The sequence below is a fragment of the Tamandua tetradactyla genome, chromosome 2 (assembly GCF_023851605.1).
Source record: "Tamandua tetradactyla isolate mTamTet1 chromosome 2, mTamTet1.pri, whole genome shotgun sequence".
Classification (NCBI taxonomy): Eukaryota; Metazoa; Chordata; class Mammalia; order Pilosa; family Myrmecophagidae; genus Tamandua; species Tamandua tetradactyla.
The window spans coordinates 158,568,328-158,581,373 of NC_135328.1; the positions used below are offsets into that span (position 1 = coordinate 158,568,328).

The window sequence follows — 13,046 nt, forward strand, 5'->3', positions numbered from 1 at the left end:
GTGACTTCATAATATGCCTTAAAGTCCAGCAGCGTGAGACCTCCAGCTTCGTTTTTTTTCCTCAAGATACTTTTAGCAATTCGGGGCACCCTGCCCTTCCAGATAAATTTACTTATTGGTTTTTCTATTTCTGAAAAATATGTTGTTGGGATTTTGATTGGTATTGCATTGAATCTGTAAATCAATTTAGGTAGGATTGACATCTTAACTATATTTAGTCTTCCAATCCATGAACACAGTATGCCCTTCCATCTGTTTAGGTCTTCTGTGATTTCTTTTAACAGTTTTTTGTAGTTTTCTTGGTATAAGTCTTTTGTTTCTTTAGTTAAATTTATTCCTAGGTATTTTATTCTTTCAGTTGCAATTGTAAATGGAATTCATTTCTTGATTTCCCCCTCAGCTTGTTCATTGCTAGTGTATAGAAACACTACAGATTTTTGAATGTTGATCTTTTTTTTTTTTTCTTGTTTAAAATGGAAAGTTTATTTGCTCAGTACACCAAATAGGATGCAAGCACTGTCATGACAAATATACAGAAATATGCAGATCAACTTAAAACAGTAATTTAGTTTAAATGAAGGGAAATCTCCTTAAATGTTATGGCGACATATTCCCAAGAAGAATCTTGTCTTTAGTTAATTATACATTTCAATAAAATAAAGGTGATGATGGAGTAGATGGAAGTTAGCTTGTATGAATTTTCCTTAAAAATAAAATTCTAACTCTATTAATCCATGCCAGTTAAACACTAGAACTAAAATTTTCACATAAGTGCAAAAGGAGAGAAAGGAGTTAGTTACCCTTTTTGTTTGAATAGTCCAGAAAAAAATGGCTACTACAAACAGAGCAGACAAACTGTTAAGACTGACTGATCTAGAACATAGTGTAGTACTGAATTTCAGTCTCCAATTGTGCTAAATGCTCATCATTAGTATGGCACATTTTGGTCCATGATGTTGTTTAATGCCAAGCTAGATCCCAATTTGTTACAGAAACACATAGATTACTGTTGCTTTTTAATTTGTTTTTAAATATATATTTTAAAAAGCCAGGTATACTTCCACATACAAAGGCAGGTTTTCTGAAGAACAAGTTATAGGAAGTAGTCTGGGGTGCGCCGGGTGACATGAGGCTCTCCACGGCGAGGTGCTGGGTCAAACTGAAGGAAGGAATACTTTAAAGTGTCATCTAACTCCATGATAGCAGCCTGGTTCCCACAACGGTAACAATAATTGGGTGCACTGAAGATAGTAACCACATTCCGATCATGACACCAATTGTATCCCTCCATTACAAGTTGGTGGGCACGAGAAACCAGTGTGAGACCATTGGCATGGTTAAACGTTTCAGAAATGTCTTGTCCAAAAGTGTAGCCAGCACCACGTGGAGAAATCCCCCATCCACCACGATCATCTGGATCTGACCACAACAAATCACACATTGGGCCCTCATGTGGAACTTCTTGTAAACGATCCAGGGCTCTTATATGATCCAGTGTATCTATGGACGGAGAGAGACCACCGTGGAGGCAGAATATCTGTCCATCTACTAAAGCTGTAAGCGGAAGATAATCAAATAGATCTGTGAAATATTTCCAAACATTGGCATTTCCATACTTTCGCAGACATTCATCATAAAAGCCATATACTTGGGTAATTTGTCGGCTTTCATGGTTTCCTCTCAATATTGTAATGCGTTCTGGATAACGCACCTTTAATGCCACAAGAAGAGTCACAGTCTCCACAGAATAATAACCTCTGTCAACATAGTCACCCATGAATAGATAGTTTGTATCTGGTGATTTCCCACCAATTCTAAAGAGTTCCATAAGATCATGAAATTGACCATGAACATCTCCACAGACGGTAACAGGACAACGAACTTCTTGCACATTTGATTCTTTTGTTAAAATTTCCTTAGCCTTTTCGCACAGGGTCCGCACTTGGTTCTCGTTAAGCTGCTTACATTCGTTCAGCTGCTCGACCCACTGGTCCAGCTCCTTGGTGAACGCCTTGTCTTCCATGGCGGCCCGCTCCCCTTCCCCGCCGCCTCCCTCCCCCCTTCCCGCCCCCGCCCCGGCGCCGAGCGCCGCTCCCCTCTCCCCTCTCCCACCGCTGCGGCCGCCGCCAGCTCCCGGCGGGAGAGGAAGCTGAATGTTGATCTTATAACCTGCTGCTTTGCTGTACTCATTTATAGCTCTAGTAGTTTTGCTGTGGATTTTTCAGGGTTTTTGACGTAAAATATCATATCATCTGCAAACAGTGATAGTTTTACTTCTTCCTTTCCAATTTTGATGCCTTGTATTTCTTTCTCTTGTCTAATTGCTCTGGCTAGAACCTCCAACATGATGTTGAATAATAGTGGTGATAGTGGGCATCCTTATCTTGTGCCTGATCTTAGGGGGAAGGTTTTCAATTTTTCCCCATTGAGGATGATATTAGCTGTGGGTTTTTCATATATTTCCGCTATCATTTTAAGGAGGTTCCCTTGTATTCCTATCCTTTGAAGTGTTTTCAACAGGAAAGGATGTTGAATCTTGTCAAATGCCTTGTCTGCATCAATTGAGATGATCATGTGATTGTTCTGCTTTGATTTGTTGATATGGTGTATTACATTAATTGATTTTCTTATGTTGAACCATCCTTGCATACCTGGGATGAATCCTACTTGGTCATGATGTATAATTCTTTTAATGTGTTGCTGGATTCGATTTGCTAGAATTTTGTTGAGGATTTTTGCATCTATATTCATTAGAGAGATTGGTCTGTAGCTTTCTTTTTTTGTAATATCTCTGCCTGGTTTTGGTATGAGGGTGATGTTGGCTTCATAGAATGAATTAGGTAGCTTTCCCTCCACTTCCATTTTTTTTAAGAGTTTGAGCAGGGTTTGTACTAATTCTTTCTGGAATGTTTGTTAGAATTCACATGTGAAGCCGTCTGTTCCTGGACTTTTCTTTTTGGGAAGCTTTTGAATGACTGATTCAATTTCTTTACTTGTGATTGGTTTGTTGAGGTCGTCTATTTCTTCTTGAGTCAAAGTTGGTTGTTCATGCCTTTCTAGGAACTTCTCCATTTCATCTACATTGTTGTATTTATTAGCATAAAGTTGTTCATAGTATCCTGTTATTACCTCCTTTATTTCTGTGAGGTCAGTGCTTATGTCTCCTCTTCCATTTCTGATCTTATTTATTTGCGTCCTCTCTCTTCTTCTTTTTGTCAGTCTTGCTAAGGGCCCATCAATTTGTTGATTTTCTCATAGAACCAACTTCTGGTCTTATTGATTTTCTCTATTATTTTCATGTTCTCAATTTCATTTATTTCTGCTCTAATCTTTGTTATTTCTTTCCTTTTGCTTGCTTTGGGGTTAGTTTGATGTTCTTTCTCCAGTTCTTCCAAGTGGACAGTTAATTCCCAAATTTTTGCCCTTTCTTCTTTTTTGATATAGGCATTTAGGGCAATAAATTTCCCTCTTAGCACTGCCTTTGCTGCGTCCCATAAGTTTTGATATGTTGTGTTTTCATTTTCATTCGCCTTGAGATATTTACTAATTTTTCTTGTAATTTCTTCCTTGACCCACTGATTGTTTAAGAGTGTGTTGTTGAGCCTCCTTATATTTGTGAATTTTGTGGCACTCTGCCTATTATTGATTTCTAACTTCATTCCTTTATGATCTGAGAAAGTGTTGTGTATGATTTCAATCTTTTTAAATTTGTTGAGACTTGCTTTGTGACCCAGCATATGGTCTGTCTTTGAGAATGATCCATGAGCACTTGAGAAAAAGGTGTATCCTGCTGTTGTGGGATGTAATGTCCTATAAATGTCTGTTAAGTCTAGCTCATTTATTGTAATATTCAAATTCTCTATTTCTTTATTGATCCTCTGTCTAGATGTTCTGTCCATTGATGAGAGTGGGGAATTGAAGTCTCCAACTATTATGGTAGATGTGTCTATTTCCCTTTTCAGTGGTTGCAGTGTATTCCTCACATATTTTTGGGCATTCTGGTTCGGTGCATAAATATTTATGATTGTTATGTCTTCTTGTTTAATTGTTTCTTTTATTAGTAGATAGTATCCTCCTTGTCTCTTTTAACTGTTTTACATTTGAAGTCTAATTTGTTGGATATTAGTATAGCCACTCCTGCTCTTTTCTGGTTGTTATTTGCATGAAATATCTTTTCCCAACCTTTCACTTTCAGCCTATGTTTATCTTTGGATATAAGATGTGTTTCCTGTAGACAGCATATGGAAGGATCCTGTTTTTTAATCCATTCTGCCAGTCTGTGTCTTTTGATTGGGGAATTCAGTCCATTAACATTTAGTGTTATTACTGTTTGGGTAATACTTTCCTCTACCATTTGCCTTTTGTATTATATATATCATATCTAATTTTCCTTCTTTCTACACTCTTCTCCACACCTCTCTCTTCTGTCTTTTCATATCTGACTCTAGTGCTCCCTTTAGTATTTCTTGCAGAGCTGGTCTCTTGAGGTCACAAATTCTCTCAGTGACTTTTTGTCTGAAAATGTTTTAATTTCTCCCTCATTTTTGAAGGACAATTTTGCTGGATATAGAATTCTTGGTTGGCAGTTTTTCTCTTTTAATAATTTAAATATATCATCCCACTGTCTTCTTGCCTCCATGGTTTCTGCTGAGAAATCTACACATAGCCTTATTGGGTTTCCCTCGTATGTGATGGATTGTTTTTCTCTTGCTGCTTTCAAGATCCTCTCTTTCTCTTTGACCTCTGACATTCAAACTAGTAAGTGTCTTGGAGAACGCCTATTTGGGTCTATTCTCTTTGGGGTGTGCTGCACTTCTTGGATCTGTAATTTTAGGTCTTTCATAAGAGTTGGGAAATTTTCAGTGATAATTTCTTCCATTAGTTTTTCTCCTCCTTTTCTCTTCTCTTCTCCTTCTGGGACACCCACAACACATGTATTTGTGCACTTCATATTATCATTCAATTCCCTGAGCCCCTGCTCAAAATTTTCCATTCTTTTCCCTATAGTTTTTGTTTCTTTTTGGATTTCAGATGTTCCATCTTCCAGTTCACTAATTCTAACCTCTGTCTCTTGAAATCTACCATTGTAGGTTTTCATTGTTTTTTTCCTCTCTTCTACTGTATCTTTCATTCCCATAAGTTTGTGATTTGTTTTTTCAGACTTTCCATTTCTTCTTTTTGTTCATCCCTTGCCTTCTTCATGTCCTCCCTCAATTTATTGATTTGGTTTTTGAAGAGGTTTTCCATTTCTGTTAGTATATTCAGAATTAGTTGTCTCAGGTCCGGTATCTCATTTGAACTATTGGTTTGTTCCTTTGACTGGGCCATATCTTCAATTTTCCTGGTGTGATTTGTTATTTTTTGCTGGCATCTGGACATTTAATCAGATTTCCCTGAGTGTGAGAACCAGCAGGTTGAAAGACTTTCCTGTGAAGTCTCTGGGCTCTGTTTTTCTTATCCTGCCCAGTATGTGGCACTTGTCTGTCTGTGGGTCCCACCAGCAAAAGATGTTGTGGCTCCTTTTAGTTTGAAAGGCTCTCCCTGCTGTATGCATGGTGGAGACAGAGGAAAGGTTGTAGGCTGGTTTTAATGGCTTCAAATTGCGAAGTCCTGGGATCTGAATTCCCTGAGAGAGGGACTCCACCTGAGTTGCATTTCACCCCTCCCGTGGGGAAGGTTCATGTGGTCGAGAGCCCTGAAAGCAGCCTGTTTCTGTGTTTGGGGCAGTTGCACCTTGTGTAATCCTGGCGCTGAGCCCATAGGCAATCGAGCCTCCGTAGAAACAGCTTCAGAAAGCTCTGTTTCGCCCCCTTTCCTCTTTTTCAGTTAGCCCAATAGCCGACTTCCGCCTTGATCAGTTTCGTCTGAGCTGGGTGCCTACTTCTAGTAGTCAGAATTTGTCCATTAACGCCACTATTGGTGTTTGTTTGGGCTCAGTCCCCGCTACTGTTTGGAGACTCTTTCCTTTCCCTCCAGGTAGCCACCTGTGTGGGAGGGGCGCTGGTCGCCGGCCACTGCGGCCTGGGAAACTCGCCTCTCCAAGACTCCCAGCCTGTCCGGGAAGGAGGGAGGGAGGGGCGCCGGCCGCCAGCCGCCGTGGCCTGGGGAAGCACACGCCGCTCGGGGAGCTCACTGCAGCAGATTCTCACAGCCGGACCAGCCAATCCAGACTGGGGTACACTGTGTGTCCAGTCCCTGCTGTGGCCCCGGGAGCTGTTCTGCACTGTTTCTGGTTATTTAGTAGTTGTTCTGAAAGAGGAACTGTGGTAGTTAGATTCAGTTGTCAACTTGGCCAGGTGAAAGCACCTAGTTCTGTTGCTGTGGACATGAGCCAATGGTAGGTGAATCTCATCTATTGCTAATTACATCCGCAGTCGGCTAGGAGGCGTGTCTGCTGCAATGAGTGACGTTTAACTTAATTGGCTTGTGCTTAAATGAGAGAATGCAATGTAGCACAGTCTAGCAGCTTGGCATTCCTCATCTCAGCACTTGCAGCTCAGCCCGGGCCCTTGGAGATGGAGAAAGAAATCACCCCGGGGAAAGTTGTTGGAACCCAGGGGCCTGGAGAGAAGACCAGCAGAGACCATCCTGTGCCTTCCACGTAAGAAAGAACCTCAGTGGAAAGTTAGCTGCCTTTCCTCTGAAGAACCAACAAAATAAATCCCCTTTTATTAAAAGCCAATCCGTCTCTGGTGTGTTGCATTCCGGCAGCTAGCAAACTAGAACAGGAACTAAGACGCGCGCACCTTACTAAGCTGCCATCTTGGCCCCTCGCTTATTTATATATCTTATTTATTTTTATTCCATATGTTCCTCTCATCTGTTGACAAGGTAGATAAAAGAAGTATCAGATACAAGGTTTTCACAATCACCAGTCATATTGTGAAAGTTATATCATTATACAATCATCATCAAGAAACATGGCTACTGGAACACAGCTCTACATTTTCAGGCAGTTCCCACAGCCTCTCCATTACATCTTGGATAACAAGGTGATATCTACTTAATGCATAAGAATAACCTCCAGGATAACCTCTCGATTCTGTTTGGAATCTCTCAGCCATTGACACTGTCTCATTTCACTCTTCCCCCTTTTGGTACAGAAGGTTTTCTCAATCCCTTGATGCTGGGTTTCAGCACATTCTAGAGTTTTTCTCAATCCCTTGATGCTGAATCTCAGCTCATTCTGGGATTTCTGTCCCATGCTGCCAGGAAGAGCCACACCCCTGGTAGTCATGTCCCACATAGACAGGGGGAGGGTGGTGAGTCTGCTTGCTGTGTTGGCTGGAGACAGAGGCCACATCTGAGCAATAAAAGAGGTTCTCTTGGGGGTGACTCTTAGGCTTAATTTTAAGTAGGCTTGACCTATCCCCTGTGGGGTTAAGTTTCATATGAACAAACCCCAAGACTGGGGGCTCAGCCTATAGCTTTGGTTGTCCACACTGCTTGTGAGAATATCAAGAATTCAACTTGGGGAAGTTGAGTTTTCCCCCATTCTCACCATTCCCTGAAAGGGACTTTGCAAATACTTTTCCACTCACTGATCAAATTACTCTGGGATTCATCAGGGCATCACCTGGACAAACCAACAAAATCTCATGTCCTATACAAAGTTCCATGTACTTAAGGTGTTCAATCAACTATCTACATAAGTTATATTAGGAGATGCACTGGTCAAAGTATAGATTTGTACCAAATAAACATTTTTTGCTTTAGTCTCACACATTAGTTGAAATTTTAAAATATTAAGTATCATCTATTTCCAGCGCACTGCAGTAATGACATTCTTTTGTTCTTCCTCATGCAAAAACATTTTTTAAATTTGTACATTGTACATTTCACAATTATTATACACTCTAGGCATTCCTAGATTACACCATCTCAATCTTTATCGTCTATCTTTCTTTGTGATTTCATTTATGCCCCAGCCCTCCTCCCTCTATCATTCTCATATGCAGCTTCATTCAGTGTTTTAACATAATTGTATTACAGTTAGGTAGTATTGTGCTGTCCATTTCTGAGTTTTTATATTCAGTCCTGTTGCACAAGCTGTATCCCTTCAGCTCCAATTACCCAATATCTTACCCTGTTTCTATCTCCTGATGGTCTCTGTTACCAAGGAAATATTCCAAGTTTATTCACTAATGTCAGTTCATATCAGTGAGACCATACAGTATTTGTCCTTTTGTTTCTGGCTAATCACACTCAGCATAATGTCCTTAAGTTCCATTCATGTTGTTACATACTTCATGACTTTATTCTGTCTTACAGCTGCATAATATTCCATCTGATATAAATGTCACAGTTTTCTTAGCCAACTGTCTGTTGATGCACATTTTGGCTGCTTCCATCTCTTGGTAATTGTTAATAATGCTGCTATAAACATTAGTGTGTAAATGTCCATTTTTGTCCTTTGAGTAGAGACAGCATATAGATGGGTCCTATTTTTTAATCCATTCTGCCAGACTATGTCTTTTGATTGGAGAGTTTAATCCATTAACATTCAGTATTATTACTGCATGGGTAGTACTTTCTTCTACTATTTTGCCTTCTGGATTTTATATGTCATATCTTATTTCCCTTCTTTTTACCTTTACTCATAGTCTTCCTTTCTACACTCTTCTCCACACCTCTCTTTTCTGTCTTCGTATCTGTCTCTAGTATTCCCTTTAGTATTTCTTGCAGAGCTGGTCTCTTGAGGTCACAAATTCTCTCAGTGATTTTTTGTCTGAAAATGTTTTAATTTCTCCCTCATTTTTGAAGGACAGTTTTGCTGGATATAGAATTCTTGGTTGGCAGTTTTTCTCTTTTAGTAATTTAAATATATTATCCCACTGTCTTCTCGCTTCCATGGTTTCTGCTGAGAGATCTGTGCATAGCCTTATTGGGCTTCCCTTGTATGTGATGGATTGCTTTTCTCTTGCTGCTTTCAAGATCCTCTCTTTCTCTTTGACCTCTGACATTCTGATTATTAAATGTCTTGGAGTACGTCTATTTGGATCTGTTCTCTTTGGGGTACGCTGCACTTCTTGGATCTGGAATTTTAAGTCTTTCATAAGAGTTGGGAAATTTTCAGTGATAATTTCCTCCATTAGTTTTTCTCCTCCTTTTCCCTTCTCCTTCTGGGACACCCACAACACGTATATTCATGTGCTTCATATTGTCTTTCAGTTCCCTGAGTCCTTGCTCATATTTTTCCATTTTTTCCCTATAGTGTCTTTTTCTTGTCAGATTTCAGATGTTCCGCCCTCAAGTTTTGAAATCCTATGTTCTGTCTCTCGATATCTACCATTGTAGGTTTCCATTGCTTTTTTCATTTCTTCTACTGTGTCTTTCATTCCCATTTGTTTTTTCAAACTTTCAGTTTCTTCTTTTTGTTCTTTCCTTGCCTTCTTTATATCCTCCCTCAATTCATTGATTTGGTTTTTGATGAGGTTTTCCATGTGTTTGTACATGCTGAATTAATTGTTTCAGCTGCTGTATGTCATTTGAATTGTTGGTTTGTTCCTTTGACTGGGCCATATCTTCAATTTTCCTAGTATGGTTTGTTATTTTTTGTTGGCTTCTAGGCATTTAATTACCTTAATTAGTTTATTCTGGAGATTGCTTTCACTTCTTTTATCTAGGGTTTTTTTGCTGAATGAATTTGTTGTCTATCTTTTTTTTGACATTTTGTTCAGCTTTATCTGGACCTTGAGCTTAAGTTTTGTTTAACAGAGGAGAATTTTTCAGTTCTTGTTTTCTTGTTTCTTGCCCTGCTTGTGTGGTGCCTTCCCCCCCCCCCACACACACTTAGGAGGGTCCACTTAGGTATTATAGACCCAAGCCAGATTTTCCCAGACCAAACTGGCCTCCTATCAGGAGGAAAGAGTCACCTGCATCAGTTTTCCCTGAGGGTGAGACCCAGTAGGTTCAAAGACTTTCCTGTGAAGTCTCTGGACTATTTTTCTTATCCTGCCCAGTATGTGGCTCTTGTCTGACTGCAGGTCCCACCAGCATAAGATGATGTGGTACCTTTAACTTTGGCAGACTCTCCCTGCTGGGGGCATGGTGGAGACAGAGGAGAGGTTGTAGGCTGGTTTTAAGGCTTCAAATTACCAAGCCCTGGTGTCTGAATTCCTTGATGGAGGGATTCCACCTGGGTGGGGCTTCACCCCTCCCCTGGGGAAGGCACAGGCTCCAGATAAACCCCAAAAGAGCTCACTTCTGCCCATGCCTGGGGCAGTTGCAACCTGAAAAGTCCTGCCGCTGTATCCAGAGGCAGTCAAGCCTTTGTAGATACACAGCCACATAAACCTTTGTTTACTTCTTCTTTTTTTTCCCCCTTTTTCTGTCAGTCCTGCCCCCTTGGCACCAGGGCAAAAATGAGCAACCTCCTCTTTGATCAGGTTCACCTAAGCTGGGGGCCTATTTTTAGAAGTCAGAATTTGTTAATTAGTTCCACAATTGGCATTTGATTGTGCCCAGTCCCTGCTGCTGATAAAGTCCTTTCCTTTCCCCTCTGGGAAGGGGCCTGTGGGGAGGGGCGCTGGCTGCCGCAGCTTGGGGAACTCACATTTCCGGGGGGGCTCGCCGCCAGTCCAGCTGCTCTAGACTGGGATATGCTGTGTGTCTGGTCACTCACGTGGCCCCAGGAGCTGTTCTGTACTGTTTCTGGTTATTTAGTAGTTGTTCTGGAGGACGAACTAAAATGCACACATTGTTAAGCCGCCATCTTGACCCAGAAGCTCTCCAATCGTATTTTTTAATAGCTTACTGAAATAGAATTATTTTAAGGTGAACATCTTGGTAACCAACACACAAGTCAGGAAGAACTTTGCCCATCACCCTTGAAGTCTCTATATAAGCCCCACACCATTCACAGCCCTCTTCCTCCATTTAAAAGTAACAACTATACTGATTCTTATGTAGTAATCACTTTCTTACACTTTTAATGGTTTTATCACCTAAGTGCACATCCTTAAATATTATAGTTTAATCATGTCCAATTTTAAGTGTCTTTTAAGTTTTTTTAAACCATGGTTCTCCCTCAACCCCCCACCCCAGCCCTTTTTCTCTTACAATTTGTCCCAGCCCAGTTGACTTGTATTGTTTCCCATAGTCTGGATTTTTTTAATCAAATATTTATGGTGCAATTCAGCATTTTAATCTAACCTTTGCATTTCCTGCAGATTGGCAGCTGGATTCAGAGGCTTAATTGGACTCAGGTTCAATCCATTTAGCAATATTCTAGGTGATGTTGGGTTCTTTCATTAAGAAGCACATAATATCTGTCTGATCTTTGCTCTTTTTATGTTAGCAACTGGTGATACTCAATGCCTGGACCCATTTATTCATTGGGTGTTTCAAAAGTATGATATCCTATCATTTTGCTTTCATATATTAGCTGGAATAATTTTACAATGAGACACTCCCCTTTATTTACTATTTGGTTAAACAGTTCATACAACATAGGGAAGATAAATGATTGCTTCGTTCCCTTAATTTACTAAAAGGCTACTAAAGAAAGTGAATCCTCAAAAGGTGACCTATAGGTTGTTTTTTCTTTTAATACTAGCAGAAACTCATACATTTAAACATATTTGATGATTTTTAATTTATTGTATTTTTTATTGAACCTGAAATTGTCCCATTTTTGACCAGTTTCTTCAAGTTGCCTCCTTCTTTTTGACATGACTCTAGCTTCTTTGCTATCTGGTATGTCATGATGTTCTAGGCACATCTTTTAAAAAAATTTTTAAAAATATTTTTATTGATAGAACAACTTACAAACATACAAACATTTTTAATATACAAACATTTCATGCGTGGTGTTCAATGGCTCACAATATTATTACAGAGTTGTGTATTCATCACCATAATCATTTTTTTTGAACAAATAATTCTCTAGAAAATGAAATAAAAAAGGAAAAACTGGTACTACCATACTCCTCACCCTTCCCTCTCATTTACCACTAGTATTTCCATCTACCATTTTGTTTTAACCTTTTTTGCCCTCTAGGCACATCTTGAACATATCCTTCCCCAGATCTGAAATCAACCATTTCTCAAAAAATCTCTAGTTTCTTAAATAGGAAATTGTATTTCAAAACTGTAATCTGGATGGTCATCACTGTTGGTTTGGTCATGGCTTCTAGTTCATATTCATATTTCCAGTTCAAATTCAGGTTAAATGATTTTTACTTGACCCTTTCTATATTGCATTTATATCTCCTTTCTTCAACACTGAGAATCCTAGTTCTCAAGGACATGGGGGATGATAGCATTAGAATGTCCCATTCACTTGTTTTTTCTTACATTATGCATATAATAGTTTCAGAATAGCAACAAAAAATACCATCACTATAAATTATGATTATTGAACATGCCAGTTTGAATCTGTTGTGTACCCCAGAAAAGCCATGTCCTATAATTCTCATTCAATATTACTGGGTGGGAGCTTTTTGGTTGTTTCCATGGAGATGTGACCCACCCAATTGTAGGTGGTAACTTTTGATTTGATGGTTTCCATGGAGATGTATCTCCATGCATTCAAGGTGAAGTTGCTTACTGGAGCCCTTTTAGAAGGAACCATTTTGGAAAAAGAATTAGAGCCCACACAGCAAGAGACCTTTGGAGATGAAGAAGGAAAATTCCCCTGTGGGAGCTTCATGATACAAGAAGCTGGAAGAGAAAGCTAGCAGACTTTGCCATATGCCTGCCCAATTGAGAGAGAAACTATGAACATCATCAGCCTTCTTTTACTAAGGTATCTTTCCCTGGATGACTTAGATTGGATATTTTTATAGACTTGCTTTAATTGGGACATTTGCACAGCCTTAGAACCATAAATTTTCAACTTAACAAATTCCCCTTTTTAATAACCCTTCTGTTTGTGGTATACTGCATCTGGTAGCTTGCAAACTAGATCAGATTTTGGTACCAGGAGTGGGGTGCTGCTGTGATTTGCACATACCAAACATGTTGGAATGGCTTTTTAAATGGATAAGGAGAAGATTTTGGAGGAGTTGTGAGGAGCTTGATAAAGAAGGTCTAGAATGCTTTGA

At 39.6% G+C, this 13,046-nt stretch overlaps 1 protein-coding gene across 1 annotated transcript; it reads right to left on the reverse strand.

Annotated features, from left to right (window-relative positions):
• Window positions 1–456: 456 nt before the first annotated feature.
• LOC143674142 (serine/threonine-protein phosphatase 2A catalytic subunit beta isoform) lies at window positions 457–2,059 on the reverse strand. The gene has a single exon (XM_077149467.1). It carries the CDS (start codon window positions 2,021–2,023, stop codon window positions 1,094–1,096), a length of 930 nt encoding a protein of 309 aa, XP_077005582.1. The 5' UTR covers window positions 2,024–2,059; the 3' UTR covers window positions 457–1,093.
• Window positions 2,060–13,046: the final 10,987 nt, after the last annotated feature.